Source organism: Camelus ferus, chromosome 10 (genome assembly GCF_009834535.1).
Source record: "Camelus ferus isolate YT-003-E chromosome 10, BCGSAC_Cfer_1.0, whole genome shotgun sequence".
Classification (NCBI taxonomy): Eukaryota; Metazoa; Chordata; class Mammalia; order Artiodactyla; family Camelidae; genus Camelus; species Camelus ferus.
The window spans coordinates 8,959,301-8,980,989 of record NC_045705.1 but is presented as its reverse complement, the minus strand read 5'-3'; the positions used below and the strand labels follow the sequence as shown (position 1 = coordinate 8,980,989).

At 39.2% G+C, this 21,689-nt stretch overlaps 1 protein-coding gene across 3 annotated transcripts in view; it reads left to right on the top strand.

Moving 5' to 3' along the window:
* Positions 1–21,689, top strand: part of HEPHL1 (hephaestin like 1) — a 70,794-nt gene that overhangs the window by 13,762 nt on the left and 35,343 nt on the right. For all 3 annotated transcript variants that reach the window (XR_004323083.1, XM_006194228.3, XM_006194227.3), the window contains exons 2-8: positions 3,025–3,269; positions 8,155–8,367; positions 9,000–9,179; positions 14,510–14,764; positions 17,557–17,725; positions 20,165–20,304; positions 20,451–20,582. Coding sequence is in view for 2 of the 3 variants with exons in the window: in XM_006194228.3 (XP_006194290.2) it covers positions 3,025–3,269; positions 8,155–8,367; positions 9,000–9,179; positions 14,510–14,764; positions 17,557–17,725; positions 20,165–20,304; positions 20,451–20,582 (1,334 nt within the window). In the remaining variant the exon portion in view is untranslated. The remainder of the gene's footprint in view (positions 1–3,024; positions 3,270–8,154; positions 8,368–8,999; positions 9,180–14,509; positions 14,765–17,556; positions 17,726–20,164; positions 20,305–20,450; positions 20,583–21,689) is intronic.

The following is a 21,689-nucleotide window of genomic DNA, read 5'->3' as shown; positions in this document are numbered from 1 at the left end:
ACAGAACTGCAAGAATTGCTTATTCTGACCCGTAGTGACCTGCCTGGCTGCTCTGCTAAAGACACTGGATCACACCCTTTAGGAAAGGCCAGGATAAGTTTCTGTTGGGAAGAATTTGAAAAGAGAGAGAGAGAAAAAAAAACAAAACAGAAAAGGGTTGGGGGCAGGGCACAGAAGAGTACAAAAGAGAAGTGCTGAATGACACCTTAATATGTAATGGTTCTTAATACTTTGTTAAAATGAGTGATTGAATTATTAGAAGTAAATGAAAGCAAATAGAAAGTATAATAAGTGGGAAAAATGAAAAGGAATATAATGATGGAACTAAGTAGGAGCTGATTAGAGGGAAGAAAAATTTAAGCAAAATTTAATAAGAGATTAGAGGAACATACAGGTCCCTGGCAGATTCTGCCCTTAGATTAGCCATATGGTTGTCAGAAGTCTAGACTCACAACGCCAGTTACAAAAGCACAAGAAAGATCCTTCACCAGTCCCTAGATTCCTTTGGATTGAACCAACCAGCCACTCTGTGCTGTCCCTGAACTCATCACTGTCCACGGTGTCTTGGTTGGGAGAAGAATTACACCAATTGGCCAGGCCTGGGTCACAGGCCCTTTCCTGGCCAATGTATGAGGGGACCTGGTGTGCTGCTAGGTTAGGCTGGGTCACTTGCTCCATTGCTGGAGCGGGGCGTGGAGCCCCACCCAAAGCATACAGAGTGCAAATGGGGAAGGCGTGCTCTTAGACCAAAGAGTGGACTGTGGGTGCCCGTGCTCTTAGACCAAAGAGTGGACTGTGGGTGCCCAGTGGACAGAACTCCAGAACGTCTGCTGTATCAGCCCTTTCCATCGTCTTTGCTTGGGTAACTCCTCTTTGGTTCTTTGAGACCATATTTAGGCATTACTTCATCTAGGAAATCTCCCCTGATCTGCCTTACACTTCAGATTAAATGCCCCAGAACGTAATCTGTGTTCTCACAATATTACCGAACCAAACTTGGGTCCACTCACTGGATGTGCAGTAAAGCCAGTCTACTGACACCGGGCTGTGGTGAAGGAGAGTACATTTATTGCAGGGCGCTCAGTATGGGGCCAAGCAAGACCGGCAGCTCATGCTCAAAAGACCCGAACTCCCTGATGGCTTTCAGGGAAGGTTTTTAAAGGCGAGGTGAGAGAGGGTCATGGGGTGTGTGATAAGCTCATGTACATCCTTCTGATCGGCTGGTGGTGAGGTGATAGCATGGTGTTTCAGGAGTTAATATCATCAACCTTCCGGTTCTAACTGGTCAGGGGTCTACATGCTGGTGTTCAGCGCATAGTTAACTTCTTCTGTCTGGTGAGTGTTTTGATATCTGCAAAACAACTTAAGGATATCGCTCAGGATATAATCCACCGCCCTTGAGGAGGAACTCAAGGTCCCTGACCTTCTTTTATGGCCAACCAATTATTTTGTCTTTCTTGCCTTTTTCCTTCATTTCTGCATTTTCTCACTTCTCTGATTAAATTTTCTCTTTGGAGCTTGGGGAAGGCCTAGGAGGCTAAAGCTTTCCTACAAATAAGAGGCTGGGATATAGGGAGTCTGTCCCCAGGGAGGTCTCACAGAGTCCTGCTCGGTTTCAGTAACTCTCCCTTCCAGAATGAGAGCTCCTTCAAGTGTTTCCCTTTTTAACTTTGTATCCCCAGGACTGAATACAGGGCTTGAGATACTGGTTTATTGAATGACTGGGGGGAATGCATGATGCACGTGTGCAGGAGTGTGTGCCACAGTGGGACTTGCCTCTCGCCCCCAGAGAGGCCACAGCTACACTGGGATGGCCACCCCCAGGAACTTTTGCTCAAGCAGAAGCCGGTACGTCCGGGTCTGGAGCTAGGGTCGGAGCCCCACACTAAGCACATAGACTGAGAGTGGGGTCAGGGGTTCCACCTCTCAGGAGAAGATGGTATGACCACCTCCAAAGCGGTGTCACCAGTGTTGTCATTGTTTTAGGCTCCCAGACCCCAGAACTGAGTCCCCCTTTCACCTTGGGGCCCCAGGAAGGCACCTGGTCACATTAAGTCCTAGAAGACTGTTATTTTTTTTTCGCATCCTTTTTTTTTTTTTTTTTAATATTGCACCACACCCTCCTGGTCTCCTGACAGCCTCCCTGCCCCAAAACTTTGCTCTCCCCTTTACCTGACTCCTATAAAACTTGCACATCATTGCCATAAAGCTCATCCTTAAATACCAATGATCATGTCACCTATTTAATGAAAAACCTTAGTGAGTCCTCAGTGCTTCCAAGATAAATTCAACCTGAAATTACAGTTCATTATCAGTCTTCCCCCAGATATTACTTTCATCCATATTTCTCACTCCTTGGCTTCCAGACCTGTGCCCCAGCCTGTTCCCTGCTTCCCCCATCACCTGTATCTCTTCCTCCTCAGTGCTCACACTCTGTACCTGCTTAGTGTCCTCACTCTTCCATTTTGTTATCCAACCCTACTTCTCCTTAATTTCTGCACTTCTTCATGAGCTGTTTTCTGACCTCTTTGACCCCCAGAAATCATTTCTTTCTCTGAACTGATAACATTCCTAGAAAAATAGAGCCTGTATCCATTGCCTCCACCTCTCAGTGGGCATTTACTCAGTCATATACTGCCCTATGCAGTTACATAATTTTTTCATTATTAGATCATAAACTCTTTTACTGAAAATAAAGTTAAGTGCATAGTAGCATTTGTTCAATGAAAAAGTGAAAGGGATTGCATTGAATGAAGAGGGGCAAACGGGCAACGTGACTTTAAAGTATTTTAGTTTTGTTTTGGTTCGGTTGTGAGTACTATTTGTGCTTTTTGGCTTGTCACTTAACTGTCTTAGCCTCTGTTTCCTCATAATAAATTGTGGATAATCTTACCAACTTTCAGAGGTTTGTGGTGAACACCAAATGAGAAATCATCCTTGCAAGTACTTGATGAATTGTTTTGGTAACCTGTGAGGATTTCTCTTTTAATTTCAATGCAAAAATATTTTCCTTCTTATTTTTAGACTTGCAACCTTATTTCTCGAAAGAGGGCCCAACAGGATAGGCGCTCTTTACAAAAAGGCCATTTACAGGCACTACACAGATGAGACCTATTCCACGGAGATCCCCAAACCCCCCTGGCTTGGATTCCTGGGCCCCATCTTGAGGGCTGAAGTGGGTGATGTGATCGTCATTCATTTAAAGAACTTTGCTTCGCGACCCTACTCTCTGCATCCACATGGCGTTTTCTACAACAAGGATTCGGAAGGTAAATATCCGTCTTCTATTCTTGGTGTCTTGTCTCTCTCTCCGAAGGAAGGCTACTGTCAGTTGCAGATAAAGGGATTCTAAGAGCACAATGATTATACACGTTCTTTCATCTGCTCCCCGCCTCCTTCTCACCCTGTCTCCATCTGTGTCCCCCTCTCTCTTCTTCCTTTTTCCTTTCTCTTATTTCCTTCCTCCCTTCTTCATCATGCTTGTTTATGTTGCTACAGAACTAGGTGCTGGGGTCCCTTGGCACGTGCTCCACCATGGCCCCAGAAGCACACGAACTTTCTTCCTTGTCCATCAGTCATGACGGGGTCCCACACTGGATAGAAGACAGCGTGGACGACGGCTCCAGGCTCCTCTCACCAGTAACAGCCTCGGCTGAGGGGAGGGTGTCTCAGTGCAGGCTGACCTCACCTTCCCTGCTTAAGGCGCCAGTCTTTGGTGCTTCCTTGATGAAGCAGCCCTCTGTCTTCTTGTTTGTACTTCGAGAGCTTCAACAGGGCCACTTCCCGAATTCTCCCGAAAGTTTTTTTTTTTTAAATCTTAAGCACATCCTGAGACATTTGACATGGAAATATTTCTCAGTCTTCAGAAGTATTTTTTTTGCATCCCTCATTGCGCTCTTGCCCGTGACCAGGTGGAATAGGTCAAATGGTGCTAAACCTGCGACAGCACTGGCTCTGGGGAACGTCCTGGCACAGGACCGTGAACTCTGATGTGGCTCACCTCCTTGGCAAGGAGGAGCTTCTGGGTGTTAAGGAATGTCCCAAGGCAGCCAGACTTGCTTTGGTGGTTGCCACGGCCAGGTCTGTCTAAGCAGCCAGAGAAGCCACCTCTGATGATGAAGATGAGATTGGGAGTGCCCTTCGCTCTTGGCCCTTTTCCTCCACCTGAAGTGTAGTAAAGCTGTCAGTCCCAGATTGGGTTGGTTCAGAGTAGCTGAAAGTGAGCACGTCAAATTCATTACCTTCCTGACCCTTCCGCTGAGTATCTACCAGGTGCCAGAGACTGACTCCGGGTCCTGGAAATAAGAGATAAGTGAATCCTAGGCTAGAGTTGAAAATCAACGACTATAAGTATAAGGGTTCATTTCAGGGCTCTCAGTTCTGTTCCGCTGATCTATATGCTTAACCTTGTACAATGCCAATCTGTCTTGATTACTACGGATTTATAGTAAGTTTTGACAGTGGGTACCATAAATCCTCCAACTTTGCTCTTTTCAAGTCTTTTTGGCTATTCTAGGTCCTTTGCATTTTCATATATCAGATTAGCTTGTTAATTTTTACCAAAAAAAAAAAAAAAGTCAGCTGGGACTTTGAGGATTGCATTGAGTTTGATCGGGGGAAGTTGCCATCTACATTTTAAAGATATATATATAAAATAGAAAAACAACAAGTTTATACTGTATAGCACAGGGAACCATATTCAATATCTTGTAGTAACTTATGGTAAAAAAGAATATGAGAACGAATGTACGTATGTTCCTATTTGACTGAAGTATTGTGCTGTACACCAGAAATTGACACGACACTGTAAACTGACTGTACTTCAATAAAAATATAGTTAAAAATAAAGATGAGTTGCCATCTTGACAGTATTGAGTCTTCCGATCCATGGACCTAGAATTTAGATCCTTTACTTTCTCTAAACAGTGTTTTAGTTTTTAGTGTACAAGATTTGCATTTCTTTGTTAAATTTATTCTAAAGTGTTTTATTCTTTCCAATACTATTATTAATGGAATAGTCTTCTTAATTTCATTTTTGATTGTTGCTGGTGTATAGAAATACAATTGATTTTTGTACAATAGTGCCATTTCCTGAGTTCTCCCTAAAGTTTATAAATATAAACAGATATAAAATTTTATAGATTTTAGCTTGAATACTACTATCATGTTACTTGTTTATTTGTAGATGTTTAAAGGGTTCCTTGGGGTTTTTAAATACAGAATCATGTCACTGTGAATAAAGACAGTTTTACTTCTTCCCTATCAATCAATGTACCTTTAATTTTTTTCTTTTTCTTACTGCACTGGCTAGAACCTGCAGGACAATATTTAATAGTGGTGAGAGCAGATATTCTTTTTCTTAATTTATTATTTTTTAATTGAAATATAGTCGGTTTACAATGTTGTGTCAATTTCTGGTGTATAGCATAATGTTTCAGTCATACATATACATTCATATTCTTTTTCATTATAGGTTACTACAAGATATTGAATATAGTCCCCTATGCTATACAGAATAAACTTGTTTATATATAGTAGAGAAGACATTCTTGCCTTGCTTCCAGTCTTAGGAAGAAAGCATGCAGTCTCTCTCCCATTAATCATGATGTTAGCTGTGGATTTTTCTTAGATATCCTTTATCAGGTTGAAGAAGTTCCCGTCTATTCCAACTTTGTTGAGAGTTTTTAATTTGATAAGTATTGAAATTTATTCATTGCTTTCTGCATCTGTTGAGATGATCATGTAGTTCTGTCTTTTATTCTATTAATATGTTTCATTACATTAGTTACTTAGCTGGAGCAGGTTTGGGAGAGGACAGCTAATGTCCTTTGGGAAAGAGTGCAGTTGAGGTCTCTTTGAGATTCAAGTGGAGATGCCCCGTAGACAGTAGGATATCAGTGAAGTTCAGAGGCCAGGACCAGGCTGGAGATAGAAGCGGGAGTCATTGGCATGTAGCTCTGGGCATGGGTGCTGTCCACCTGGAAGGGAGCTCTGGTCATGGAAGGAAGGGAGCTAGCATTATACCCTGAGAATTTCTCACATTGAATGACAGATGGAGGAGACTGAACTGGAAAATCAGACTGAAAAAAAGTTGCCAGAGAGGACAGTGTGATGTCAGAGGAGCCAAGGGAGGAGGATTTTTTAAGAGGGAGGGAAATGACAGTAACGTCGAATGCCTCTGAGAGGTTAGGGAACACAGGAATTTTTTTAAATGCCACTTGGATTTAATGGATGGTGGGTAGCAATCTGGATTTTTCCTATTTCTCTATCAGGTTAGGTCAATTATCATATTAGAAAGCAGTAAACTATATTAGTTTACCTTTGAGTGAAAATGGTTTTGTCAAATACTTTTGAGTGTTATAGTTTCACCTCATATTGAGAGATAGTGTAAGAAATTACTTTTAGAAAGAGCTATTTTTGCGTCTTTTGGAAACCATTCTTGAAAACATCAAAAATACAATTCATCATAGTACTCAATAATTAATATATAGTGATTTTCTTGAAAATATTCTCTTAGAATTTGGTACCAGCAAACAGTTCCTCTCTCTTGAGGAACTAGTAAGTTTCATTCTATCCGACAAAGAAACAGTATAACCTAATTATAATAACTAATATATATTATACCTGGATCTAACAATATAACCTAGATACAACCAGGAAATTCAGAGCTACTTTTAAGACTGAAGGGATCTAGCTAGTTAAATTAATCTCCTGCTTCCTTTATATAGGTTTTGCTTTCTGACTTTATCTTTTGAGTATTATATAGCATGTGGGTTTAATTTATAAAAAGATTCATATTTTTTTCCAGAATAAAAGTAACTGAAGGTTAGTATGTAAAAAACGTTACATAAACATATACATAAAGTATGTAAAAATAAAGTGGATAAAGATGTAAAAATAGTCCATACGCTATATTCATAATGAATTTATGGGGCAGTATCACGGTGTAGTAAGAAGTCAGATATAACTAGATTCAAATCTGGCCCAGCCACATGCTAGCACTGTTAATGTGCCTTAATGTAAAAGTGGGTATTACTACCTACCATATGGGGTTGCTTTGAAGAGTGAGATGATGTACAGAAAATATTCCCTTTACCTGGCACATAAAACGGTGTAGCTGTTGTTGTTTTCTCCTGGCATCCTTCTCCAAAAGTCAAATTATGTTTCATGATAGAATTTGTTCAGAAGGTAATGTTAGATTTTTTAGTTACATCTTTTCTTTGGCTTGCCTTGGATACACTGGCTTTTGCTCTCTTCTTTGAATTTGTATTTCAAATGCATAGCTCATTTGCTGGCGTGTGGTCAATATCCAGTATAAGTTTGTTGAGTGAATTAGTGAATGAATGAAAGAATGGAGTGTGTCATATCCCTCTCCCTCTCTGCCCCTCACCTTCCAGCCTTCTTCTCAGTACCATACATTTCCTCCCAGTCCTTCAAGGCCCCTCAAATTCCACCCCTACTACAAAGCTTTTGATAATTATAACTTGCACAGATTGGTCTCCATTCCCTCTGTTCAGGTGGTGTTCAAACTATTTTTATCAGTATACTTTCCTTAATTGAAAAGTCTTGTGCAATTTTAGTTTATAAAACAGAGAAAGGAAGTGCTCTGCCCACTTGCCTCTACCCCCTCTGTGGCAGAACTTCCACCCTATACAGACCCAAAATTACACTGAACACATTGTCCTGGTTTATTCTCCAGGTGGCGCATGTTCATAATTCATGTCCTGGTCTGGCCAATGTGAGATCTGTGAGATCCCTAGAGGCAGGAAGAATGTCTTACTCTTCCTTCTCATCTTTCATGGTCTCATGGTCTCAAATTTAGTGCCCAAGAAGTGTTCGTAATTTCTTCTGCTGCTTCTCTTCCTTTTTCAGTTGATGTTAAATGAACTTTACTGAAGTCTTCTGGTTGGTAAAGAAGAAGGCCCATCAGAAGTGGTCTTTATGAATATTTCTTAAGCATCTGGCTCTGTGCAGGACACTTCATATACATTGCCTCATCTAGTTCTTACATCCCTATGGAGTAGACTCAAGTCCCATAGCAAGACCCATATCAAATAAACTTTAATTCATATGTGTTTGATTCCAAAGCTCTAGGTTTTTCCACTATAGCATGTGACCTCTGCATTTTAACTGTGTTTTATTTTATCTTGGAAGGAGCCCTGTATCCAGATGGAACATCTGGAAGGAACAAGGATGATGACATGGTTCCTCCTGGCAAAAACTATACCTACATCTGGCCAGTGAGAGAAGAATATGCCCCTGCCCCAGCAGATGCCAACTGCCTGACCTGGGTCTACCATTCGCACATTGATGCCCCTAAGGACATCTGCTCTGGGCTAATTGGCCCACTGCTGGTGTGCAAGGAAGGTAAGGAGTCTCTTTCTCTCCCTCTCTCCCTTTCAGGAGCCTGTTCCCATGTCTGTTGGAAAATGTATAAACTTTGGGTCTTGTGTTGCCTGCTTCCCTTGCTTCACACAGAGTATGCCTCTTCTCCCAAACTTCCCACAAGATTAGAGAAATTCTTCTAACATAGAGGATCCATAGCAGGGACAATAATTCAGACTCTGCCTAAAAACCATCATAGCATTCTGAAACTTATGTGCTTTAAAAAAACACACAGAGACCACACACAGAAAAGTGTAAAATGTAGTCAAATGACCAGGGATGCTTTTGCCTCATTATTTCACCCCCATAATCACTTTGCTATTTTATTCCCTAATAATTGATTTACTGCATCTGTGCTCTGTTAATAAAGTAGATTTCCTTTAGCCATGGCGAGGTTTCCAAGTCAGTGATTGTGAAGATTTCTGTTTTATACTTTTCTGTGATTCTGTCATTTCCATCAAAGCCCTTCACTGCTTTTATTTTTTGGGTTTCTCTTGCAAGTATAGGTCATTGACAAACTTCAAACTTACCTGATACCATTAGCAGGAAGGAAATCCCATCTTGATTTAGTCCACTTTGACCTTTTTTCCTACTCTTTTGATTGTGCCTGATAGGTATGTTACATAAATATTCAGGGACAAGGACTGATGTGGACCGAGAGTTTGTTATAATGTTTACTCTGGTGGATGAGAATCAAAGCTGGTACCTCGATGAAAATATCAGATATTTCTGCACTGACCCTGATTCGGTTGACAAAGAAGATGCTGTTTTCCAGAGGAGTAACAAAATGCATGGTGAGTGCTCCCATGTTATCAAGTATATACTGACTGCCTTTTATGTATTTGGCACTACAGGGGATGCAAAACACACAGAAATGTCAAATCTAGTTTTCCAAGATTTATAACTTAGTGATGAGAATAGTAAGAAAATGATTAAACAATACATGTCAGAACCTGGAACAAAGAAAGAGAGCGAGAGAAGAAAGGAACAGAGAGGAACTACAAAAAGAGAAAACAGTTAACATATGGCAATAAGCACATCTTTTCAATAATTAGTTTAAATATAAATGGACTAAATTCTCCAATCAAAATACATAGAGGGACTGAATTGATGAAGAAAAAAAAACAAGACCCATTTATATGCTACCCGTAAGAGACATACTTTAAATGTCAGAAAAGATGAAAAAAATTATTCCATGCAAATGGAAACCAAAGAAAGCTGGAGTAGCTACACTTATATCAGACTTTAAATAGACTTTAAAACGACTTTAAAACAAAAACTGTAATGAGACCGAGAAGGATGTTACATAATGATAAAGGGGTCAATCCAATAAGAAGATATAACATTTTAAATATTTATGCACCCAACATAGGAGCACCTAAATATATAAAGCAAATATTAACATACCTAAAGGGAGAAATAGATAGCAATACAAGAGTCGTAAGGGACTTTAATACCCCACTTACATCAATGGATAGGTCGTCCAGACAGAAAATAAATTAGGAAATATTGACCTTAAATGAAATGTTAGATCAGATGTACTTAACAGATATTTATGGAACATTCCATCCAAAAATAACAGAATACACATTCTTCTCAAGTGCGCATGGAACATTTTCCAAGATAGTTCATATGTTAAGCCACAAAACAGTCTTAATAAGTTTAAGAGGATTGAAATCATATCAAGCAACTTTTCCAACCACAATGGTATGAAACTAGAAATTAATTACATGAAGAAAACTGGAAAATTCACAAACATGTGGAGATTAAACAGCATGTTACTAAACAACCAACAGGTTAAAGAAGAAATAAAAAGAGAAAGAAAAAATACCTTGAAATAAACAAAAATGGAAATATAGCATACCAAAATTTGTGAGATGCAGCAAAAGTAGTTCTGAGAGGGATGTTCATAGTGATAAATGCCAACCTCAAGAAGCAAGAAAAGTTTCAAATAAGCGACCTAACTTTATACCTCAAGGAACTAGAAAAAGAAGAACAAATGAAGCCCAAAATTACTAGAAGGAAGGAGATAATAAAAATTACAGCAGAAATAAATGGAATAGATACTAAAAAGACAATAAAAAAATCAATAAAATTAAGCTGGTTCTTGAGAAGATAAAGAAAATTGACAAACCTTTAGCTAGACTCACAAAGAAAGAAAGAGAAAGGCTGCAAATAAAATCAGAAGTGAAATAAGAGATATTACAACCGATGAAACAGAAACACAAAAGGATCGTAAGGGACTACTATGAAGAATTATATGCCAACAAATTGAACAACCTGTAAGAAGTGGATAAGTTCATAGAAACATACAACCTACCAAGACTGAATCACGATGAAACAGAAAATCTGAACAGACTGATTACTAGCAAGGAAGTTGAATCAGTAATCAAAACCCTTCTAACAAACAAAAGTTCAGAAACAGATGGCTTCACTGGTGAATTCCACCAAACATTCAAAGAAGAATTAATACCAATTCTTCTCAAAATCCTCCAAAAACTAGAAGAGGGGGAAACACATCCAAACATCTTTTATGAAGCAAGCATTTCCCTGATACCAAAACCAGACAAGGATACCACACAAAGAAAACAGAAAAGAAAAGAAATATACAGGCCAATGTCCCTGATGAACAAAGATGCAAAAGTCCTCAACAAAAGATCAGCAAACCAAGTCAATAATATATGAAAAGGTTCATACACCATGATTAAGTGGGATTTATTCCAGGTGTGAAAGGATGGTTCAACATCCACAAATCAGTTAAAGTGATATATCACAATAACAAAATGAAGGCTAAACATTATATGATCATCACAATAGATGCAGGAAAAGCATTTGAGAAAAGTCAACATCCATTTATGGTAAAAACTCTCAACAAAGAGAGTATAGAGGGAAGATACCTCAACATAATACAGCCCATATATGACAAGCCCACAGCTAACATTATACTCAATGGTGAAAATCTTAAAGCTATTCCTGTAAGATCAGGAACAAGACAAGGATGCCTACTGTTGCCACTTTTATTCAATAAACAGCATTGGAAGTCTTAGCCAGAGCAGTTAGGCAAGGAAAAGAAATAAAAGTCATCCAAATCGGAAAAGAAGTAACTGTCACTATTTGCAGATGACATACTATTATATATTAAAAAACCCTAAAACCCCTAACTCTTAGAACTAATAGGTTAAGTAAATTCGAGGGATACAAAATCAATACACATCTGTTGCATTTCTTTATGCTAATAATGAATTAACAGAAGGAGAAATTAAGAAAAATCCCATTTATGATTGCATTGAAAAGAATAAAATACCCAGGAATAAATTTAACCATGGAGGTGAAAACCCTATATATTGAAAATTAGAAGAGATTAATACAAGAAATTGAAGAAGACACAAATAAATGGAAAGATATTCTGTGTCCATAGATTGGAAGAATTGATATCATTAAAATGCCCATGCTACTCAAAGCAAACTACAGATACATTGCAATCCCTATCAAAATCCCAAAGGTATGTTTCACAGAAATAGAACAAATAATCCAAAAATTGTATGGAACCATGAAAGACCCTCAATAGCCAAAACAATCTTGAGAAAGAGGAACAAAGCTGGAGATATCATATGCCCTGATTTTAAACTATTTTACAAAACTACAGTAAATAAAACAGTATGATATTGGCATAAAAACAGACACATAGATCAATGAAACAGAATACAGAGCCCTGAAATAAACCCATGCATGCAAGGTCAATTAATTTACGACAAAGGAGCCAAGAACATACAGGAGGAAAAGGACAGTTTCTTCAATAAATGGTTTTGGGAAAATTGGACAGCCACATGCAAAAGAATAAAACTGGACCACTGTTTTACACATACACAAAAATTAGCTCAAATTGGATTAAAGACTTGAATGTAAGATCTAAAATTATAGAACTCCTAAAAGGAAACATAGGGAGTAAGTTTTTTGAATCTGACACCAAAAGCAAGAGCAACAAAAGCAAAAATAAACCAGTGGGACTACATCAAACTAAAAAGCTGCTGCACAGTAAAGGAACCATCAACAAATGAAGAGGCTACCTACTGAATGGGAGAAAATATTTGCAAATCATATGTCTGATAAGGGACTAATATCCAAAATATATGAAGAACTCATGCAACTCAATAGCAAAAACCCCCAAACAATTCTATTTAAAAATAGATAGAAGGTCTGAATAAACATTTTTTCAAAGAAGTCATTCAGATGGCCAATATGTACGTGAAAAAATGCTCAGCATCACTAATCATCAGGGAAATGCAAATCAAAACCATGAAGAGGTATCACTTCATACCTGTTAGTATGGCTGTTATCAAAAAGACAAGAAATAACAAGTGTTAGTGAGAATGTGAAGAAAAGGGAAAGCTTTTGCACTGTTGGTGGGAATGTAAATTGGTGCAAACACTATGAAAAACAGCATGGAATTTCCTCCAAAAATTTAAAATATAACTATCATATGATCCAGCAATTTTACTTCTGGGTATTTATCTGAAGAAAATGAAAACACTAATTCAAAAAGATGTATGCACCCCCATGTTCATTGCAATATTATTTACAATAGCCAAGATATGGAAACAATCTAAGTGTTTATCAATGGATGTGGGAGTGTAGATTGGTGCAGGCACTATGGAGGACAGTATGGAGGTTCCTTAAAAAACTGAACATAGATTTGATCTATTGCATGTGATCCAGCAATCCCACCCCTGGGCATATATCTGGAGAAAAATTAAATTCAAAAAGACAAATGCACCCCAATGTTCATAGCAGCATTATTTACAATAGCCAAGACATGGAAACAACCCAAATATCCATCAACAGATGACTGGATAAAGAAGATGTGGTACATATATACAATGGAATACTACTCAGTCATAAAAAAGAATAAAATAATGCCATTTGCAGCAATATGGATGGACCTGAAGATCGTCATTCTAAGTGAAATGGGCCAGAAAGAGAGAAAAATGCCATGTGACATCATTTATATGAGGAATCTAAAAATAGTAATAATAAGGACACAAATGAACTACTTATTATGTATAACTTAGATGATTGATTTCTTGAATATGTGTAAGCACATTTGACTGTCCTTTATGATTGAATTACCACATTCTGTTGATTCTTATTTTGTAGTTGTCTTTATTCCTTTGATAACTATGTAAGTTTAAAAAGCTAAAGCTCTAATCTGTTCTTAGAAACAATGAACAGTACATATGTGTAAACTAAAAAAATGTGCAGTATACTGTATATCTGTATTTACATGCAGCATAACGTATATGTGCAGTTGAACTGTAATAATTCTACCTAATAAAACTGAAAAAGAAAAAAATAGAGTATTACTCAGCCATAAAAAAGAATAAAATCCCACCACTTGCAATAGCATGCTGGACTTTCAGGACATTATGCTAAGTGAAATAAGTCAGATGCAGAAGGCAAATACTGTATAATCTCACCTATATGTGGAATCTAAACAAACAAAAAAACCAAAACCAAAACCAAAACCAAACAGAAACCCACCAACCTCATAGTACAGAGTAGACTGGTGGTTACAAAAGGCAGGGGTTGGGGGTGGGAGAAATAGGGGGGAAAAATTAACATGTCTCATAAGTCCCTTCAAATCAGTTCTTTTCCTTTCCTTCTTGCCACACCCTTTGTCACTTTAAGTAGCTACTATGTGGCAGCTTTTCTGCTAGGTCCCGGTAGCTATAAGATGAATAAGACAGGGTTTCTAACTGCAAGGAACAGATCTGGTGGGGAAAGTAAATATGCAGATAGAGGCAGAAGATAGGAGGTGGCCAAGCCATCCTGGAAGTATGAGCAGCACACTTGTTTACTCCTGATCTCATGGTGTTCATGTGGCGGCTCCAAGGCTGTTCTCGTGTTGCTGATCACTTTTACCAAGTGCTTTTCTCTTAAAAACACCAATGCCTTTCATTCTTTTCTGGGACTACATTATGAAAGAAGCTGTGCTTTTCAGCACAAAAACATTACAACCGGTAATCTGTGCTGGTTTTTCAGCTGTGCTAGAGTATATATTACTACTGTTTCTGGTTCTGCTCCTCTCTGCAGGGGAGTCTCTTCCACCAGTGTTTTCGTTTTTCAGCGCTCAACGGATACCTCTTTGGAAACTTCCCGGAGCCTGAAATGTGCGTTGGTGAATCGGTATCCTGGCACCTGTTTGGGATGGGGAATGAGATAGACATCCATTCCATCTATTTTTATGGTAACACCTTCATCAGCAGAGGGCATCGGACAGATGTCGTCAACCTGTTCCCAGCCACCTTCCTGACCACAGAGATGATAGCTCAGAATCCTGGGAAGTGGATGATAACCTGCCAAGTCAGCGATCACCTCCAAGGTAAGTAGGGCAAAGACCAGTGTGGAGATACTTACAGTGGTACAATTAAGCCACACAGTCAACGGTGCTCATTTCGGTGCCTGCTGTTGGATACATTCTTGTACATATTGTATTTAATTAAATAGTAGACATACAGGAAAGTGTACAATGCTTATTTGGCATTTTATCAACAGATATTTATTGATTATTCCCCTGTGAACCAGGTAAGAGGGAATTGAAAGAAATAAGACCTTCTAGGAACCTGGAATCTAGTAGTTAGATATAGTTAGACATTTACAAAATGAATAAAATTTGAGGCAGAATGCTTAATGCTCTTCGAGTGCTTTGTCACTTCACTGAAGCAAACAGAGAGGCTTCCTGAGGTGGTCCCTCCTCTGAGCCTAGAAATATGGGTAGGAATTTAAAAGATGAAGGAGGGGGAAAATGGCTTTCCAGGCAGAGGAAGCAATGTGAACTGGGAAAAACACATGTTCTATATGAGCAACTGTAAATAGAATGATAAATGTTTAGTACTGGAAAGGAATTTATAGATAATCTTGACCAATCCCCCATCCAATTCTTAAATTTCCTTTTGGACCTCTGTTTTAAGTAATTTGTAGCAGCTTGTTTCACCTCTGGGCTGCTCTGTGAGGACATTCTTCCTTATATTGAGACAAAATCCAATGATAGATGCAAAGTCCTATGAAAGGGGAATGATAAACATTTGTTGACTTAAATACCTGTTGAATAACTTGGCCCAGGCTCCTTGGGACCACACTGAATAGGTCTTCAGGGTCACGCCAGAGGAGTGAAGAGAGAGAAGCCTTAGAGAGGCAGATGGGCCCCCAGCAGGAGCAGCTCTGAATGGCAAGACTAAGGACTGTGTCTGGAAGGTAACTAGTGAGGCCTTCTAGAGCCTTAGGCACACTTGTGACATCTTCAGTGCAGTGACTTAGAAAGATAAATATCATGCCTGTGTGCAGAAGGGACTCAACAGAGAGATTCTGGCCACTGGCTGCCAATTAAGGAAGTATTGGTAACATTAGAGTTATGACATAGCAAAAGCCTGGCCTCACACAGTAAAAACAGGAATAGAAAGAGAAAATGTGTCATTGCGATAGACACAGATGAAATAATGGGTGATTAAATTTGGATACTGACTAACCCCACATAGTCACTGCAGGGACCGGGATGCAGCTCTGCAGCGCTGTTTCCATAACACATTCTTGTTCCCATCAACCTTAAGCAGCTAATCTTCTCATTTGTCTGCTAAGTTATTCTGGTTAAATTCTGTTCAGGAAATGTTGAGTTGCCCAATTAATATGAATCAGACACTCTCCTAAGAAAACAGAGATGAACAAGACAAAGTTACCCTCCCCTCCCAGCTTTGTTGGGGTATAATTGACAAATGGGAATTGCATATAGTTAAGGTGTACAACCTGATGTTTTGATATCTGTGTAAATTGTGAACTGATTACACATTCACGCTAATTAGTGTATCTATTACCTCATATGTTTACAACTTTTTTTGTGTGTGGTAGAACACTGGAAATCAAAGAATGCAAAGTTTCAGTTATGCAAAACGAATAAATTCTGCAGATCTAATACAGCATGGTAGCTGCAGGCAACAATACTGTATTATATACTTGATTTACCTAAAAGGGTAAATCTTAAGTGTTCTCCACACAAGATCCGTATTCTTAGAGGTTCTCACGTGGTTAAATCTGAGAAGAAACTAGTTTTCAAATCAAGGCATAAGCAGCCATTTGAATTCAGTAAGATTGCTAAGTTTGTCCGGTAGTTATGGGCATAAGCTGAGATAATATTACTGAAATACATTATTTCCTAAATTGTCCATGTCCTCAGATAAAAGTTATTGTAGAAAAATTAGAAAATACATATAATTCGATTTTAAAATCAGTAATCACAGCTAGAGATAACAGTGTTACATTTTGATGAATATGTTCCTTCACTGTTTTCTAGACCTTTATATATGAATGTGTATGTTGTATATAAAATGAAATCTATCTATTAATGCTGCCCCATAGCTTACTTTTTCCATTTATTAATATATCAGAAATATATTCACATGTGAATAGAGACCTCCTACATCATTGTTAATCCTTTCACTGTCCTTTATAAGGAGATTACAATTTATTTAACCCATATTCTATTGTGTAACACTTACATTTTCCCCATTTTTGCTATTACAAACAATACCAGTAAACATCAATTTATAGAAATGTTTGTACTTTTCTCTGATGTTTCCTTGGGAAAACTCCTAGATTTAGAATTCCTGGATTGAAAAGTTTCATTTTTTTTTTTAAGCTATGGACATGTATTGCCAAATCTTCCTTTAGAAATTGTTACTCTTCACTCCTAGTGTGTGAGCATTCTCTGTTCCCCATTCATCTGCCAGCACTAAGAATTATTAATCTTTCTAACTTTACCAATCTGATAAATGAACAACAGTGTCACTTGATTACTATTAAGGTTGATTTTTTTTTCATGTTTATGGGCCAATAGTATTTCTTTTGTGAATAACCTACAAATGTCCCTTGCACATTTTCTATTGGGGTATTTACTTTTTTCTTTCTTGTTTGTCACAAGTATTTACATATTCACCTTTTGTCATATATGTTAAAATATCCCCTTCCCACAATATATTTTTTTACTTTTAACTTTGTTTAGTGTTTTTGTTTCCCATACAAAACTTTTAAATGTTCATCCAAGTCCAATCTATCCGTCTTTTCCTGTGTGATTTCTCTTGCGAGCATCTATACCCTGGCTGATGGTTTTCCTCTGTTCTGTAGCTGGTATGCTGGGGCAGTACAATGTTGGTAACTGCAAAAGTGATGTTTTTCACCCCAAGATGAAGGGTCAACGGAGACGCTACTTTATAGCAGCTGAAAAAATTCTTTGGGATTACGGTCCTCAAGGCTATAACAAATTCAGTGGCCTTCCCCTCAATGCCTCTGGCAGGTAAGCTCTCTTTGCTGGTATTTCTAAGCCTCTTATAAGAAAGGTGTCTGTTAGGCTTTTTGCTGTGATTGCATTTGTATTCCAGGCACTACTCTTGTAAGCACACCCCGTATAGATGGCATAATGACATCACTGAAGGCTCTCTGAGCCCCAGAATGTATATACTACTGAGAACTGGCAGGCTATTTATTGCTTTGTGATTCGCTGGCCAAATCAAAGCACTAGATTCATTCATTCATTCATTCATTCATTCATTCATCAAACATCTCATGAGCATCTACTGTGTGCAAGCTACCACACTATGTGAGAAATACTAAGCTGACAGAGAACAGAATAAGGCCTTTGCACATACGAAGCAGACAGTTTTGAAAAGGGAATAAGACAGGACTCTCTTTCAATGGAGATAAACTGGCCAAGGAAGTTTACCCTTTTTGGTTCAAGGATAGCCTGGTTTATGTTAAGCCCCCTCTACTCAGAATTCCTTTTCCTCCCTGTCTAGTACAATGCCATTTTTTCCCCTCAAAATCTAACTCTAATGTCACTTCTTAAGTAAAGCCTTCTGTGACACCTGAATAATATTCTCTGGGCTCCCATTGCATATCGTATTTTTCAAATGGAATCTAACAAGTCATTAGGTGGATGCAGACTCCTGTAACTTCCTATTGTGGAACCATGCAGTGGTGTCTGTGAAAGCATTACAAAAGGTACAGAGTGATACCAACAAGTGTTGCTATTATCCTTTACCCCTCTTAATGTCTGAGGGAATGTTTAGAAAAATCTCCTTGTGATCAATAAGCTACCCTTTGTTTCCTTCATGGTAAATTTCCTTCCTTCATTCATTCTTCCACCAAGCTGATGCACTTGAGCCTTGCCTAAAGAATTTGTGTGGACCATGTACGCAAAACTCTTTGATATCAACATGCTCTGTTGACCAGTATTTTTCCATAAACAGAGTAATGAGAATTAACATTGAAAATTATGTCTTAGAAGCCTTCCAGAATTCTGAAGCACCTTATAAAGTATGAAATATTAAGCTATAGTCAGTCAATATTTAATGTAATATATGAAAGCACAGTGGATTAAATGATGTGAGGGATGCAGGGACGTCCAAGACAATGTTCTTGACCTCAGGTGGAGAAACGAGCTGAGTTCACAGGAGAAGAGAACTGACTTCACAAGTTACAGATAAGATGAAGATGAGTTGTCCAGACAGGAAGTTCGCTGGGCATTCAGAGAGAGCTAAAATAGGCAAAAACACTTTGTGGAGGAAATGAACTTAAGCAGGGTTTTGATGAATGATGGAATTTATAAAAGTGAATAGTAAAGAGAGGGCTTAATGCAAAGCATCTACCATAAAGCCGAGCGTGATTAGATCAGAGAGTGAACGACTGTTGTGGGGGAATGGCATAGGGAGCCAGTATTTGCATAGAGCAGTAGGGACAGAATTGGGGTAAACTAGATATCAATTGCTGAGATCTCTAATGTGTCTGAACTTTATTTGATTGGAAATTGGAAGCAACTGAAGATTTTAGAGTAGGTAAATGACAATGAAAATGACTCTTTTGAAGACTAATGTTGTATTAGTATGTATGTTGAGAAAAAAAAAAAAGAAACCCAAGTGAGCCAACGTGAGATAGAGGATGCCAAGTGCATGGTTAGGAGGTTCATATAATGGTCCAAACACAAGATGAAGAGGGCATGCATGTAGTGGGGTTGTGGCTGTGGGGAGGAAGGAAAGGAAAAGGTGGGGGGGGAAAGGTGAAGAAAAGGAAGGGTGCAAAATAACAGGTTACAAAGGATGGACAAGAGAAGGGGATGACATAGGAAAAGACGACAAAGCCTGCGTGACTGCAAGAGTGATGGTACCACTGACAGAAATAAAGTAGGACGGAGATAGCACTAGTCAGACGTTGTATTGTTGTATTTTACAACGTTGAAAGTTGGTATTTCATGTATGTAGTTTATATGATAACTCTCCATTATTTAAACTATTTGATTAACTAGACACGCCATTCCTTAATCATGCCAGACATCAAAGAGCTTACTATATGCAGAGACTATTCATACTGACACCAGCAAGAGAGAGAGGGATGCTCATTCTGCAGAGAAACCAGTTAGCTCTTTGTTACTTTGTAGGACACCATTCTGGGACTCCAATATTGGTAAGTAAGGAGTTTGCCTGTGCCTTCTTCGGTTGCTGGACCTCTGGGGAAGAAAGTCCAATGGCTAAGAGAGAAATGAACTTGAGCATCAAACAGCTTCTGAAGACTTTTAAGGCTGGTTGGCTATTCCTGGGAACTTTGTTGAAGACTGTGCTGTCTTTTCTGGAGAGATGGGTGGATGAATGGGCTAAAGATAATTACAGTGGAGCTCCATGATTAAGGCACTTGGTGGACATGCAGAGACGAATTCTCAGCCAGCTTCCCTTTCTTTCCACAGTGAATCTGAGCTCTACTTCACACAAGGGGACAACAGAATAGGAGGAAAATATTGGAAGGCTAAATATGTAGAGTACATTGATGAGACTTTTACTCGAAGAAAGAGACTCTCGGAGGCAGAAGCCCACCTTGGAATTCTTGGTACAGTAAAACCATTGGTCATGTTTTGAATGGGGGAGATGTTTTAGGAGGGCACGTGCACCTACCATGGAATGACTTCTCCTGCTCCTGTTTGCGTCTCTCTGTCTTTTCATCCTCTTCTCCTTCCTTCTGTCAATATTTTACAGGCCCTGTCATCAAGGCGGAGGTTGGTGATACCCTGTTAGTGACCTTTGCCAACAAAGCTGACAAGGTCTACAGTATTTTGCCTCATGGTGTGGTCTATGACAAGGCCTCTGATGCGGCCCCCAATGTCGATGGTAAGTCTCAGCCTGGGCCTTGGGAGGAAACAGGATGAGTGAGCCAAGGACTTAGACCTGGACAGACTGATTCAAACCCAGGCCCCTTCACTTCCCAGCCCGGTGAGCTCGGGCAGTTGTTTCAACTTTTTCAACCTTATTCTCCTCACATATCAAATGCGAATAATGACACTCACGTTGGGAAGGGAAGGAGAGAATTCAGGACAGGGTCTGGCCCGCAGTAGGTACTTAAGAAATGTTAATGCCTTCCCTTTTTCCCCTTAGTAATACAATAATGTCAAAGTGAGCTACTTTCATAGTCACCCCCACTTCTTTCTGCTGTTGGTTGCATGGGATTCTGGGTGAAAGCTGAGGGGGAGATCTGATTTCCAATGTTTTACTGAAATCAAAATCTTACACGTGGTCTTTGCTTTGTATCTATTGACAGATATTTATTTAAAACCAATATTATGTGCTCAGCATCATATATGGCCTCTCCCAATCACAGAGTGGGTAGCACAGGCCCTCTACATGTGAGAAAGACAGCTTCTGCCTGGTGGCCGCAGGAACCATCCTTGCATTCATGATACTGCTTAGGAATCTCTTGGTTGCATTGGAAGCTTTCCCAACACCGCAACAGACATCATGCCTGCCTGGGATACTTCTTCATGCCCAAGTATGAGGCTAGTCCCGGTCCAGAGTAGGCTTTGTGGTGATGGGGAGGGAACAGAGAAGGAATGGAGGAAGAATTCCTTCTCCATAGACCCACCTTCTCCTTTTCCTGCTGCAGGAACATCTCCTGTACCTGCACTTTCTTCCTTGGTCACATGCTCACAATGACTTGTGTGTGCGTATACAGAAGGAATACCAGTGACAGCTCAAATGTCTACACTTCCTATCATTTAACTCAGAAAACTTACTGGGCACCTTTTTGCAAAGCTCTGGACAAGATGCAGAAAGGCTCTGGCTTAGTCTGGTTGGAGAGATTCGGTGTGTCTGTTTGGCAAGTACAATGCAAAGTCTTTGGAATCAGACAGCCCTGAGTTTGAATCCTAGGTCTGTCATTTATCAGCTTTGTTACCTTGGGTCTTCACTTTCCTCCCCTAACTTGTAGTTTTTTGGGTTATT